Genomic DNA, 16,246 nt, shown 5'->3' with positions numbered 1-16,246 from the left:
TATAGATTAGGTAGACATAGGCTACGCTGAGACCGCCTCAAAATGTTGCCAAGAACGTCTAGGTCATTTCACATTGGATTTAAATGTAATTATTTCGAGGGTTTTTTTTTTTTTTTTTTTTTTTTTGTTTTTGTTTTTTTTTGTTTTTTGTTTTTAGCAGTGTTATAAAAAACACAATTAGGTCTCGATTAATCTCAGTTTAATCCCTAAGCGCTACCTGACCGATTAGAGGCCCTTGCGTTGTGATTTTTTACAACACTGCTAAAAACAAAAAAAAAAAAAATTCACTCAAAACAATTACATTTAAATCCAATGTGAAATGACTTGGTCGTTCTCGGCAACGTTGTGAGGCGGTCTCAGCTTAACCTATGTCTACCTAATGTATATTAATCATATTCACGTTTAACAAACATTTTACACTTTTTTGTAAAAAAATGTTAATAAATTAGTTTACAAAAATAATAATTATACAACCTTATATAGTTAAATATTTGAATTAAAAAATAATAATTATATAACCTGATAAAAGAAAAAAAATGAAAACATAATTAAAAGTGAATTAAGTTATAATTACAATAGCCGTGAAATCCTTTAACAAATATAAACATACTATATGTTGAAAAATGTATTCGAACATAATGTCAAAAAAATAGATAAATAATACTCGAATAAAACGTCAACATAAAAAACATTAATAAATTTACTTGAAGAAAATGTCAAAAGGATTAGAAAAAATAATTTGAGCAAAACGTTAAAAAATGTTAGCATATATATATATATATATATATATATATATATATATATATATATATATATATATATATATATATATTAAACAATAAATTTAAACAAATCTAAATCCTTAAATATATAATTAAAATAAATAAAAAAATAATAAATAATAGAGAAAATTACATAAATGGTCCCTGTGGTAGAAACATATTACATATAGCGTCCTTATGCATGAAGGGCAAATATGTCATTTCACATAGGACTCAACTGAAAAAGTTAACGCCGTTAGTCAAAAGGACTGTCTTTGCAAGATTTTGAAACCACAGAGACCATCTGTGTAAAGAATTCGTCATAAGGACCATAATTGGTCGATTTTGTCAACCATGAGGACCATTTATGTAATTTTGTCTTTTTTTTTCTTTCAACATCATCCTGTTAAAAAAAAACACATGACATTGCTCACAGCTTTCTCTTCTTCTGAGAAGACCACCCACAACTCTCACAAGTTTGGTTTTACTTTATCCCCAAACAATTATGGATATTGGAAGACGATGATACAACCCTTCCCGGTCACAAACAACCTCTTTGGCTATGTTGATGGCTCAATTCCGTGTCCTCTGATCTTCATCATATCCTCCACTTCTTCTGGTAAGGAAGCTGCTGCTATGGTTTCATCATTGACACCCAACCCTGATTATCTAATCTGGGTATTATCTAATATGGGTTTCAATGATGCTCACGTTCAAAAGTTAATCCTATCCACCATATCTAAAGCATCTTTTCAACATGTTTATGGTACTACATCTCATGATCTTTGGCTGTCTCTTGAGCGTACATATGCTCCTCACACTTCTTCACGTGAATACATTCTTAAAACTCAACTTTTGAAGATTGCAATGAAGCCTGATGAGTCCTCCTCTACTTAAGCATAAGAATACTCAGGTGCACTAGCCAATATTGGCGAACCGGTAAAAGAAAAAGACCTAGTAATTGTTGTTATATCCGACTTGAGGGAAGAATACAATGGGCTAAAATCTACCTTGCCGGCTAGGTAATTCCCGATTGCCTTTGTTGAACTCCATGGTCTTCTATCAGACGATGATTACATGGTCAAGAAGACATTCACAGAAGTGTCACCAACCCAAGCCTTCACAGCTGCTACCCTCTCTCGCCAACCTACTCCTTCTCCTGCTGCCGGACAGTCCATGACACAAACTGAGACACTTTAGGCTGTTCACTAGCTTGCACAACAGCTGGGTCTACAACTTCAACCAATAAACCCACAACCTGCACAAGCTTATTACACCAATCGATTGGGAAACAACTGAGACCGAAACAATCGGTCAACAAACAACCGCAATTGGTGCAGCTTCAACAACTGTCAACAGGGAGGAGGTAATCGAAATCAATTTAGTTGGGCATCAAATCAAAAACACTGTTTGTGGTACTTGTAACAGGTGCGATATTGGATATGTCCCGTCCCAATGTCCAAATCGTGACCGCTCACAAACATCCGCTACTTGGCTTCCGGATACTAGTTCAAGTAAATCATGTCACTCCGGATCTCTCGAGCTTTGATCATTCGGAGGCATACCATGGTGATGACAATGTTGATGTTGGCAACGGTAAAGGTTTACCCATTCTCCATATTAGCTCCTTACAGTTTCATTCTCCAAATAAAACCTTATCTCTTAAACATATACTTTATGTCCTAGAAATTAAAAAAACCTTCTTTCTGTTCAGAAGTTTTGTCATGCTAACAATGTTTATCTTGAATTTCACTAGTCTTTTTTTTTTTTTTTTTTTTTTTTTTTTTTTTTTTTTGTGAAGGATGAGATTACACTATTCTCCTCACGGGTCCAAGTAATGGTGGTCTCTATTCTTTCCACCTTCTGCATATTCAACCTGTTTCTAAAGTTGCCTTCTATGTCACCCGTGCTTCCTCCACCACTTGGCATCAACGATTGGGGCATCCTCATCTGCAATTGTTGAAGTCGATGATTTCTAGATATAGTTTACCTTTACTAAATAATTGTGATACTTCTAGTTGTGATTCTTGCTCTATTGGCAAATCCTCAAAACTTCATTTGTCATCTTCTACTTATAAAAGTACGTATATTTTGGATTTACTTTTCTATGATGTTTGGGGACGGCAAATCCTCAAAACTTCATTGGTCATCTTCTACTTATAAAAGTACGTATATTTTGGATTTACTTTTCTATGATGTTTGGAGACCCGCTCCCATTGCTTCCTATGATGGTCACCGTTACTTTCTATTATGTGTTGATCACTTTTCTCGCTTTATGTGAATTTTTTCTTTAAAATCCAAATCTGATGTCTCTGATACTTTCAAAAACTTTCTTGTCACTGTCGAACGACAATTCCAAATCAAATTAAAATATGTTCAAACGGACTGGAGAGGTGAATTTCAGAATCTTTCTCATTTTTTCTCGTCCCTCGGTATTACTCGTCTTTCATGCCCTCACACGAGTGAACAAAATGGACTCCTTGAGCGACGTCGCCATCATGTGTTGAAACTGGTCTTACTTTACTTACCTAATCTCGTGTTCCACAACATTTTTGACATATTGCTTTTGCCATAGCTGTTTATCTCATTAATCCAATGCCATCTCGGTCAAATTCCAACATCTCACCTCTTGAACATGTGTTTAATCACAAACCAAATTTTTCCTTCCTTTGGGTGTTTGGTTGTCAATGTTATCCATATCTTCGCCCATACAACAAGCACAAAATGGATTTTTGATCCCTACCATGTGTTTTTCTTGGTTACAATACTTCTCATTATGGTTATCTGTTATGACCCGGGATCTAGACCTCATGATTGGACCAGTGCTAGTGCTTGAAAAAGCCGTGAACTCCCCTGTAACCTAGCCTCCTGTTTGCAGGAGACTAAACTAAGCTATTAACCTAATATTACTCTATTGATTGTTTTCAAATTCCAGCATATCTTATTTCATTAATGACTACCCTTTAAATAGGGATAAACAAAAGACTCAAATCAAGAAAAAAAGACTTCTAGAATCGACTCAAATAATAAAAGATCCTAATTGCCAAAATTAAAAACGGAAACAAGATAACTTCCTAGAATATAAAATACTTATTATCTATTAACTTAAAGACCTATCAAGTATGATTCATAACATTATCGGTGCTACGATCCCCTTTCGGATAGGCCTTATATAGCCCAACACGTTTGTTTCCACGGACAATCCTTCCCATACAAATTTATTGCCCCTACCTACCCCATCTTACCCACTCCAAATCCTTACATATCATCTTATCCTACTCCCGTGTAACATCCCAAAAATTGAGACCAAATTTTTTTTTTGTTTCAATTATATTGCTTATAATATTTGTTTGAGGAAAACATTACTGATATTAAATTAATTTATAAACCATAATTACATGTTTCAAAACCATATCATCAAATAGTAATAACGTCAGAGTACAATCCTAGAAATCTCAAATGCGGAATCATGTGTGTGTGATGCACTGCTACCCTGCAGACTCCTTCCCTTTCGACGAAGAGGTACCTAAAACCAAAACTGAAAACCGTAAGCACAAAGCTTAGTGAGTTCCCCCATCATACCACATACCATATAATAGTGTCTATTCCTCGGTATCTTTCAACCAGTAGCCGGGAACTAACCTCCCCTTCAGTATCTTTCAACCGATAACCGAGAGATAACTTCTCATTCGGTATCTTTCAACCGGTAACCGGGAGCTAACCTCCCCCTCGATATCTTTCAAATGGTAACCGGGGACGATTTCACCTCTTACCGCTATCACATAATAATGTAACATGATAATATTACTAGGCATGCATGGGTACTATCCACTCCTTCGGTATCTTTCAACCGGTAACCGGGGGCTATCCCACCCCTACCACTACTACACATATATCATAGCATCCTAGCACATAATATAACAGATAGCAACATGCCATATAATTATCACAAATACAATTATCTCTACTATAACTCTTACTAGTGGGCCGGTCTTGGTGCCTTAGACCCACTTCTACTAGAAGGTAACTCACCTTGATGTCATGTAGTGTTTGCACTGTCCTCGGTATGGAAATTAACTCTTCTCGATTTCTCAATTCCTACACAACATCCTCTTTTCATTAGTATTTCATACTCATAACCCTTACAAGGGTCACTCAAGTCCAAGTCAAAGTCAAGGTCAAAACCCTAGTCAAAGTTAACTTTGGTCAAAGTCAACATCTGGTTGACTAGACTCGTCGAGTTGGTTCACCAACTCGTCGAGTCCCATCGTCCATGAAAAGCTACAACTTCGTCCCTACTCGTCGAGTCTAGCAAGAGCTCGACAAGTTCGCCTTCAACAACACATCAGACCTTCTTCAACCGGCTCGCCGAGTTCATCTTCATCCGTATAAAGGAGTTCAGTCTATGACTCGCCGAGTTCCCCTTGAACTCGTCGAGTCCGTCTTCATGTGGTTGGGACATTGCCTTGAAGTCGTTGATTCCGCTCATACACTCGCCGAGTTCCATGATTTCCAGGTCCCTAATGAGCCTAGAAAATTGAGTGTTCTTCTACCTTAGCATCTGGTCCATTAACAAAAGGATTTGACGGGAAATACGACCCGACTCGCCGAGTCCCATGAACGACTCGATGAGTCCCTCTTTGTCCCAAACTATACAGTCGATTTTAATCGGTCTTAATGCATCTATACCGTAGATCTGACATCCTAGGGTCCATATTATATGTGAAGTTACAAACTTTACATTCATGCATGAGCCATTTAGCTCAAAAGGCCCTAAAATGGAGTCTTCAAGATGCATGGGGCTCTCATGGCAGTAAAGTTGGCACCTTTATGCCATGAGAACCGTCCTAAGGTTCCAGATCTGAAGTTATTTCTCTACATAATGACCCAAACCCGAATGTAACTTAGAAATGCCCCAAAAATGACAAGATTCAAGCCCTAAAGAGGATCTAACAAATGGAAAGTCAAGGTTGAAGCTTTTTACCTCAAATGAGCTGGAAATGAAACACAACCAGCTTCAACTTGAACTCCCAAGCTCATTCTTCCTTCTTAAGCTTCACAACCACCAAAAATGCACAAAAATGACACAAGAATCACTTAAACAAGGTTAGGGTTTCTCTGAGTTGGAAGGAACGATGGGGGCTGGTTTGAGGCAGAATAAGTCGTTTAAATAGGGTGCAAACCCTAAATATTAGGGTTTCATCCATACAGCTTCTATTCGTCGAGTCGGTCCCCCGACTTGTCGAGTAGGTCACTAAATTCCCGGTCAAAATCGAGTTTACTCGACGAGTTGGGCCTCCAACTCGCCGAGTCCCAGAACAAAACATGAAATTACTTGAATTTAAATATGTATCAGGAACCGGATGTTACATCCCGATCTCGCCATATCAACAAATACACCACCACCTATAACACCTAACTCGACACTATCTGCAGCTCCACCATCTCCAGCCCAACCCCGTCTTTTATATAGCTATCATAGACGTCCCAATACACTTACCCCCATCCCATCCAAACGTACCTTCTTCTACCCAAACCCTACCACATTCTCAGCCATCCAACCCTCACCCTAATCCTAAACCCACTAAACCTTATAATGCCACATGTTACAACACCCAGATCTCCTTTCCTTTCCTGAAACCGAACCGGCCACCTTTACCGTTGCTAACGAACACCCTTAATAGCGTCAAGCTATGGCAGAGGAATATTCGGCTCTTTTATGAAATGGTACTTGGTCTTTAGTTCCTCATGTTCCAAATTCTAATGTTGTTGACTGCAAATGGGTCTAACTCAAACGGGACCAAACCGGACTCATTAAGCATTATAAAGTGCGCCTGGTCGCTAAAGGGTTTCGTCAGCAGCAGGGTCTTGACTATCAACAAACTTTTAGCCCGATTATCAAATCCACTACCATTCGGGTTGTTCTTTCCTTGGCGGTTGCACAAAAATGGCCCTTGCGACAAATTGATGTACAAAACGCCTTTTTACATGGAAATCTAACTGAGACGGTCTATTTGCAACCTCCAGGCTTTGTTGATTCCACAAAGCCTAATCATGTTGATCTTTTTCATAAGTTCTTGTATGGATTGAAGTAAGTCCCCGGAGCATGGTTTCATCGATTGTCCACCGTTCTTCATGCTCTTGGCTTTCATGGCTCTAAAACCGACCGATCGTTGTTTATCTACTCCTCCAAAGGTGTTCTTTTATACACGCTCATCTACGTTGATGATATTATCTTAATGGGAAATAGTATGGTTGCCATTGACAGTGTCGTGCAAAGTCTTAGCCGAACCTTTGCTATTCAAGACTTGGGGCCACTGTCATACTTTTTGGGAATTGAAATTATGAAACATGATTCTTAAATGCTTTTCTCCCAAAGAAAATATATTCTTGAGATTCTTGAATGAACCAACTTATCCAACTCGAAGCCAGTGCCGTCACCCATCACTACTACATCCAATCTTGCTCTTAGAGATAGCCCTCAGTTTGATGACCCTATGAAATACCGCCAGACAGTGGGTGCACTTCAATATGTGACTCTTTCACGTCCAAATATTTCCTTTGCAGTTAACAAGGTATGCCGGTTTATGCATTCTCCAACTCAAAATCGTTGGGTGGCAGTTAAACGAATATTACGATACTTACTTGGCACGGTTACATATGGGCTTTTGATTAAACAAGACTTTTGGTACACGTCTACATGCTTAACATGCTTACACTGATGCAACTTCTAATCCTCTTAGTGTCTTCTCTGATTCGGCTGGTTGCTCGGATGACCGCCGATCCACTGGGGGATATGCTATATATCTTGGGTCTAACCTTGTCTCGTGGTCAGCCCGAAAACAAAAGACCGTCTCTCGGTCATCTACAGAGTCTGAATACAAAGCCTTAGCCAATACAGTTGTTGAACTCACATGGCTTCAAACTTTATTGCATGAACTTCCTACTTGGTATGTTCCAACCTTGTGGTGTGACAATCTAGGCGCAACATATGGAGTTATAAAATCTGCAAACTACTTTCTTTTTGTTAAGTTAATCAATTACTAAGCAAATATGGTATAGTATACTAGTATTTCGTAAGGCGATCCATTACCACTAAAATAACATTGTACCCGTGTGAGTTAAGGAGTCCTCTGGAATCCATAAATATCTCATCCCAAACTTGAGCTGGTATTGGTAGGGGTTGTATTAGACCTGTTGGGTGGGTAGATATCGCTTTTTGAGTTTGACAAACACCGTATGCCTGAACATATTTTTGAACTTATTTTCTCATGCCCACCCAAATCCATTCAGTTGTTATCCTTTGGTAAGTTCTAAGTTTACCCGTGCACCCGCCTATCAGTGAATCATGGAACCTTTTCCATAACTTGGGAATTAATTCAGATTTTTGTGGAATGACCATCCAACCCTTGTACATCAGTCTTTCCCTATCAATCGTGTACCCACATGGTGTTTTCCTCTTCCTCTTAAATCTTTCATTACTTGCTGAATGAAGGAATCCGCAACAATTTCTTTATCCAAGTCTTCTAACGGAATTGACTGGGAGGAATTAAGAGTGCCCAATTCTGTCGTTTGGGTGAATTCATGAGAGAGAGGGCATTCGCCACTTTGTTGGCAGCTCTTGGTTTGGTTTGTACTGTATTTAAAAGTCAATGAAGGAATCCGCAACAATTTCTTTATCCAAGTCTTCTAACGGAATTGACTGGGAGGAATTGAGAGTGCCCAATTCTGTCGTTTGGGTGAATTCACGAGAGAAATATTGCCCATTGGATCTCACCTGAGTTTATAAACCCATTTGCAATCTATAATGTTGGCATGAGGAACTGGAGGAACAAGAGTCCAAGTGCCATTTGTAGTGAGAGCAGTGTATTCCACTGCCATGGCATTGCACCACTCTGTAGACTTTCTAGCAACCAAAAAAGATGTGGATTCAGTAATAGAAGCAGTAGCATGATAGGCCAAAGGGCTATAAGGGGTGGTCGGTTAGGGGGGCAAGGGCGTGGAGCAGGAGGTGGCGTGGCAGCTGGAGGTGAAGGTGGCTCGGCAAAGCTAGCGTCTGGGGTGTGTGGCGGAGATGCTGCAGGAGTAGTGGTGGTAGGAGTGGTAGGGGGTGCGGTTGGTAGTGTTTCATTAATAGTAGTGGTAGAAATCGGATCAGGTGTATTAGGTATATAACATGGAAAAGACGAAACATAGATAGGGGTAGGTGTAGGGGTAGGTGTAGGGGTAGGCGTAGTAAGAGTTGGTGTTTTGAACGGGAAGACATTTTCATTGAATCGAACATGGCGAGCAATGTAGATTCGATCCTTGGAGGTGTCAAGACACCGATAACCATGGTGAAATGGACTATAATCAAGAAAAGTACAAGAAGTGGAGCGGAAATCCATTTTATGTCTGTTATAGGGGCATAGGTGAGGCAAACACTCACAACCAAAAACCCGAAGAAAAGTGTAGTTTGGCTTTTGATTGAATATATGTTGATAAGGTGATCTGTTTGATGAGGTTCGAGATGGTAGGCGATTTATAAGGTATACTGCTGTCTCAAATGCAAATTGCCAAAAACGTTGGGGGAGGTTGGCATGAGCAAGAAGTGTGAGACACCAGTTTCAACCACATGAGGATGACGTCTCTCAATAAAACCATTTTGCTCACTAGTATGAGGGCACGACTAGCGATGAATGATTCCAAGGGATGAGAAATACGAAGAGAGATTGCGAAATTCCCCTCCCCAATCAGTTTGAGCACTTTTCACTTTAGAATTAAATTGTCGTTCAACCATTTTAACAAAATTGATAAAGGTTTGAAAAACATCAGATTTATGTGGTAACGGGTAAAACCACATATAACGAAAGTGGTGATCAACACAAAGCATAAAGAAACGACAACCATCAAAAGATAAAGTTGGTGCAGGACCCAAACATCACAATAAATTAAGTCTAAAATGTTATTACTTTGAAAAGATGAACTAGGTAATGAAAGTTTGGAAGATTTCCGTAGTTGACAAGAAGAACATAAATCTAAACATTGTTTTGTGGAAACAGGAAGCGAAAAACTAGAAACGATTGTATTAAAAACTCGTTCATGTGGGTGACCAAGGCGGCGATGCCAGACACTTGAAGAAGCTTTAATTGCTGTGAGAGCGATCTTTGGTATTGGCTTCAGACTCAGAGAGTAGAGACCATTATTACTTGGTCCCGTGAGAAGAGTGGTGCGAGTAAGTTTGTCCTTCACAACAAAGAAAGAAGAGTGAAATTCAAAGAAAACATTGTTGTCATTACAAAATTGTTGGACAGATAAAATATTTCTTAACTTCAGGAACATGAAGGATATTAGAAAGATTAAAGGTTTGATTGGAAGAGTAAATTTTTGAAGATCTAATGTGAAGAATAGGGAGAGAATTACCATCACCAACATGAAGAGAGTCTGGACCACGATAAAACTCAGAAGTGTCAAGATTGGACAGGTCTGGTGTGGTATGAGAGTTTGCACTTGTATTAGGGAACAAAGTAGTGTTTGAAGTGGAGACGTTATCAGCATAAGTGGCGAAATTGGCTTGTAGGTTCGATCTTGTAGGGTTGCTAGCATCTTGATTATTTGGACACTGAGATGGTAGATGACCAATGCCACATCGATTGCAATTACCAAACACAATGTTTTGCGTGGAGGCCCAAGCAAATTGCCTAGAAGAGCTCAAATTGTTGTTATCACGGGATCGATTTTGGAAATTTCCACGTAAGTTATTTCCATGCGAGTTGCCTTGACGATTGCCTCGATAGTTGTTTGTGGGTCGTGAAACATAAAATGCTTGAGGAGTTGCACGGGCAATCAGGTTAAGTTGGAAGCCAAATTGGGACGCCATATTATGTAGAGATTGAAGTTGGCTTTAAAGGTTACTGATGTTGGGTGATGGTGTTCCTGTTAAGGCAGTAAACACATTTGGCTTTGAAGCAGGGACATCAACAAGATTTTTATTGATCATGTAGTCATGATCACTAAGCAAAGCATGCAACTCGATGAAAGTAATAGATGGGTGACGGGCTAGAAGGGTGGACTTGAGTCCATTGTATTCTTCACATAGCCTGGATATAACAAGAAGGACCGGATCCTTGTCTTTAACATGCTCACCAATGTTGGCAAGTGCAATAGCATATTCTTCTGCACGTGCAAGATAGGTAAGAGGAGTTTCATCGCCTTTCATGTCAAGTTTTAGCAACTGAGTTTTCAGTGTGTACTCTCTAGAGAAGTTGTTTGGAGCATAAACACGTTCTAAATGTAACCAAAGATCTCGTGAGGTAGTACCTTGGACGTGTTGGAAGGAAGATTCTGATATGGTGGAGATAGTGAAACCTCGTATCTTATTCAATTCAAATTGATATTACATCAGATCACTATATATAATTGAATATTACATTTAGGTACCCTCTACTTATTATAAATATAAAACACAGTCTAACATTCTCCCGCAAGTTGAGGGCGGGGAACGACCTGCAACTTGGATCGTAAGAATTGGAATCTCTGAGAGGATAAAGGCTTTGTAAAGACATCTGCGATCTGATCACTCGTAGATATGAATTGAACATTTAGTTGACCTCATGCTACCTGTTCATGAACAAAGTGAAAATCAACTTCAACATGCTTAGTGCGAGCATGAAACACAGGATTGGCTGAGAGATAGGTAGCTCCGAGATTGTCACACCAAAGAATAGGAGGAGATGTAACTGATATGCGAAGCTCACGCAAAAGAGCTTTCAACCAAATCAACTCTACAGCAATATCAGCAAGCGCTTTGTACTCGGATTCAGTTGAAGACCTTGAGACCGTCTTTTGTTTACGAGCAGTCCAGGAGACAAGATTTGATCCCAGATAGATTGCAAATCCCCCAGTGGATCGACGGTCGACCGGGCAGCCAGCCCAATCAGAATCAAAATAGGCTTGAACAGGTGACGAGGCCGAATCTTGCCAATGAGCATCTGTAAAAGCCTGTAGAGAAGAGCTTGACTGGTGGCGAATCAAGAGACTAAGATCAGTTATGCCCTTCAAGTAACGCAAGATAAGTTTAACAGTAGACCAATGGTTTTCTGTTGGAGCATGCATAAACTGACACACCCGGTTGACAGCGAAAGCAATATCCGGACATGATAAGGTGACATACTGTAAGGCTCCAACTGTTTGACGATATGTAGTAGGATCCAATAGAGGAGAGCTATCATCAGTAGTCATTGACTATGACTGAGAGGAACTCATCGGAGAGCAAGTTGGCTTGCAATCAGAGAGACTGGACCATTGAAGGATCTCAAGAATATATTTCCTTTGAGATAGTACAATGTTTTGCTGATGATGAACAACTTCGATGCCCAAGAAATAATGAAGTGGACCAAGATCTTTAATGGCAAAACTGGAGCTTAGACGATTGATAATGCTACTTATAGCTGCTTGGTTGTTACCGGTGATGATAATATCATCCGCATAAACAAGGACATAGGCAAGAGTGCCACCAGAATTGTGAATAAATAGAGATGGATTAGTTTTAGATCCTACAAAACCAAGTTGAAGTAGAACTGTGGATAGCCGAGTAAACCATGCCCGTGGGGCTTGTTTGAGCCCATAGAGAGACTTGTGCAGAAGACAAACATGGTCTGGTTTGGTTGGATCAACGAAGCCAGGAGGCTGTTTCATGTAAACTGTTTCTTGTAAGTCACCATGTAGAAATGCATTTTTCACGTCTAATTGGCGTAGATCCAATTTGTTGGCCACGGCAAGAGACAAAATAACCCGAATGGTCGTTGATTTGATGACAGGGCTGAATGTCTCATGATAGTCAACTCCCGGTTGTTGATGAAAACCCTTGGCAACAAGGCGTGCTTTGTAACGAGTGACATTTCCCTGTGGATCCGTCTTTACCCTGTATACCCACTTACAATCAATGAGGTTAGTATTTTTAACATAAGGAACTAGAGACCATGTGCCATTATTTTGAAGTGCTTGAAACTCCTCATTCATGGCAAGACGCCACTCTGGTGATTTGTTAGCAACGGTAAACGAAGTGGGTTCGCTTAATGAAGGGGAAACACGAGTAGAGGTGTAAGCAGATGGATCAAATGCAATTTTACGTTTGGGATTTTGACGCAAATTAGGAAGCCGAGACCGAGGAGGAGGAGGTAGGGATTGTGATGTAGGGGCAATAGGTAAAGGAGTGGGAGAGGGTGATGGATCAGTGGAGATGAGATCAGGAACCACTATGGGAGGTGGTGTGGGAAAGACAAAAATATAGGGATTAGGTGAGGGGGTGGTCGGTGGTGGAGAGTAAAAAGGGAAAACAGTTTCGTTGAAACGAACATGTCGAGCAATGTATATGCGTTCGGTTTGGGGATCAAAACAACGATAGCCATGATGTATAGGGCTATAACCAAGGAACACACACGGAGTAGAACGAAAATCAAGCTTGTGGCGATTATAGGGACGAAGATAGGGAATACATTGACAATCGAAAACACGAAGAAATGAATAATCAGGTTTTCGGTTGTAAAGTTGTTGAAAAGGAGATTGATTTGATGAAATCCTGGATGGTAACCGATTTATAAGGTAAATAGCAGTTTCAAAGGCAAACTGCCAAAAGCGTTGTGGGAGATGGGATTGGGCAAGAAGGGAAAGACCAGTTTCAACAACATGGCGATGACGACGCTCAACAATCCCATTTTGTTCACTAGTATGAGGAAAGGAGCGTCGATGAATGATGCCACGATTTGTGAAGAAAGAAGTGAGAGAACGGAATTCACCCCCCAATCTGTTTGTACATTTTTCAGTTTGGTGTTGAATTGACGTTCAACCATTTTAGTGAAATTCGTAAATGTAGAATAAACATCAGATATATGCATAAGAGGATAAAACCACATATATCGAGAATGATGATCAACACACAAGAGAAAAAATCTACATCCATCAAAAGAAATTGTGGGGGAAGGGCCCCAAACATCACAATATATCAAATCCGGAACTTTATTGCTACGAAAAGAAGAGTTATGTAATGAAAGTTTGGAGGACTTGCCCAATTGACAAGAAGTACATAGAGAAGAATTGAGTTTTGTAGAAACCGGTAAAGAACAACTAGAAATAACATAATTAAAAACACGATGTGGATGACCGAGACGTTGATGCCAAATAGTAGAGGAAGATTTGGTTGCTGTGAAGGCAATCTTAGGAATTAACTTGAGTTGAGGGAGACGAAGCTAGTAGAGACCATTATCACTTGGACCCGAAAGAAGGGTAGTGTGTGTAGACTCGTCCTTCACAACAAAGAAAGAAGAATGAAACTCAAAGTAAACATTATTATCACGACAAAATTGTTTAACAGATAATAGATTCTTTTGAATCTGAGGAACATGAAGAATGTTTGTAAGATCAAAAGTTTTATTGGGTGAAAAGAGTTTTGATGAGCCAATATGAAAGATAGGAAGAGGATTACCGTCACCAACATGGAGTGAATCATTACCATGGTATGCGTTGGTTTGATAAATCAGGGGTGACATGACTATTAGCACCAGTGTCAGGAAACCATGTAGTTGCTGATGTGGATCCAACATCTGAACAGGCTGCAAAATTTGCTTAAGGGTTGGACCTCTGAGAATTAGTAGACTGATTTGGACACCGAGATGGTAGATGGCCTATACCACATCGGTTGCAATGACCATACACGGTATTCTGAGTTGAAGCCCACTGAAATTGTTGATTGGGAGGGTTATTGTCACGACCATAGGTAGAATATTGGCCTCGTGAGTTGCCACGAAAGTTTCCCCGACGGTTGTTCCGGTTACTTGGTGGTCGGGATGCATAATTAGCCTGTGTTTGTGTGTTGTTAGAGCCAATAGGATTTAGTTGATATCCTAACTGAGAGGCTAACAAACTTAAGCTGTTAAGTTGAGACTGAATGGTTGTGATATCAGGTAAGGAATTAGATGGAGTTCCTCCGGTAGCAGCAACAAAAACTTGTGGCGAGGCAGTAATAGGAACCGTGGCTGATTTGTTGATCATGTAATCGTGATCAGATAAAATACCATGCAGGTCACTGAAGGTAATCGGTGGATGGCGGGCCAGAAGATTCGATTTTAAACCGTTGTATTCATCTCGCAAGCCTGAGATTGTAAGCATAACCAGATCTTTGTCCTTCATGGGTTCACCAATATTAGCAAGGGCAGAGGCATATTCCATTGCTCGGCTAAGATATGTCAGTGGAGTTTCATCACTTTTCATCTTTATGCGAAGTAACTGTGTTTTTAAGGTGTATTCATGGGAAGCAAAGTTTGGTGCATACGCACGTTCTAATGAAAGCCACAAATCTCTAGAGGTCGTACCTTGAACATGTTGGAAAGATGCTTCAGAGATGGTAGATAGAATTATCATTCTTACATGTGCATCATTGGAAACCCAACGAGGATAACTAGGGTTATTAGTTATTGCATCTGCTGTGGTAATTTTCTGTTCTGGACATTTGATGGTGCCATCCACATAACCGATCAAGTGATAGTGATTAGGAATGGTTCTAGCATTGCCTTCCAGAAACCATAGTTGGTAGGAGAAAGAGTGAATGCAAATTTGTGGGTATTGTGGGCGGTTTTCTCTGCAACAGTGAAGGCAACGATAGCAGCCATGTTTTGATTGGAAGAGAAATTGAGATGGTGGAGAAGATGTCGCCAATTTAGGGTTGGAGGCGGCAGAGGGAACTTGGCTCTGATACCAAGTGAAACCTCGTATCTTATTCAATTCAAATTGATATTACATCAGATCACTCTATATATAATAGAATATTACATTTAGGTACCCTCTACTTATTATAAATATAAAACACAGTCTAACAAAGATAATGATCATACGAACATGAACATCGTTAGAGATACAACGAGGGTAACTAGGGTTGTCGGTAATTGCATCTCATGTGCCGACTTTGGGCTCTGGGCATAGTATTGTACCGTCAACATAACCAAACAGATTGTTGGAGATAAGAAAAGGTTCGATCATAGCCTTCCAATACCCATAATTCGTGGGGTGAGAGGGTAAAAGCAAACTTGTGAGAGTTATGAGAGTTTTTCTCTTGTGTAGTGAAGGTAGTTATGGTTTCCATGAAGCTTCTTGATGGACCAACGATTAGGGTTTAGGCCGTATCAAAGACTGCAAACGTGAGCGATGGCTGGTAAGTGGTAATAGCGTTTTAGGCTTACTTGGCTCTGATACCAAGTGAAATCGTGTATTATTAATTGTTGATAAAAATTACACGATCCTAATATATATATTGAAAGATACTATTAGCTAAATACAATTAGGTACCCTCTAATATAAAACAATGTATTAAACTAAACCAACTTAGTCTAACAGTCTTGACAACCGGACTAAAGATTTCATGAATATCAATACCCTGTTGTTTAAAATCATTGGCAACGAGACGAGCCTTGTAGCGAGTGATTTTTCCATCTTGGTCTCGTTTTACTCAGTAT

At 39.7% G+C, this 16,246-nt stretch overlaps 1 protein-coding gene across 7 annotated transcripts in view; it reads left to right on the top strand.

Annotated features, from left to right (window-relative positions):
- The window catches only part of LOC111920119 (calcium-transporting ATPase 4, plasma membrane-type), a 32,843-nt gene that overhangs the window by 10,528 nt on the left and 6,069 nt on the right, over window positions 1–16,246 (top strand). For 3 of the 7 annotated variants that reach the window (XM_042897149.2, XM_052766218.1, XM_042897150.2), the window contains exon 3: window positions 1,198–2,357. The exons of 3 other annotated variants lie outside the window; for them this stretch is intronic. In XM_042897149.2, the coding sequence (XP_042753083.1) occupies window positions 2,283–2,357 (75 nt within the window). In that variant the 5' untranslated portion in view covers window positions 1,198–2,282. The remainder of the gene's footprint in view (window positions 1–1,197; window positions 2,358–16,246) is intronic. One more of the 7 variants, XM_042897148.2, reaches the window with a different exon arrangement.

Source organism: Lactuca sativa, chromosome 8, assembly GCF_002870075.4.
Source record: "Lactuca sativa cultivar Salinas chromosome 8, Lsat_Salinas_v11, whole genome shotgun sequence".
NCBI lineage: Eukaryota > Viridiplantae > Streptophyta > Magnoliopsida > Asterales > Asteraceae > Lactuca > Lactuca sativa.
This window is presented reverse-complemented; position numbering and strand designations above follow the sequence as displayed.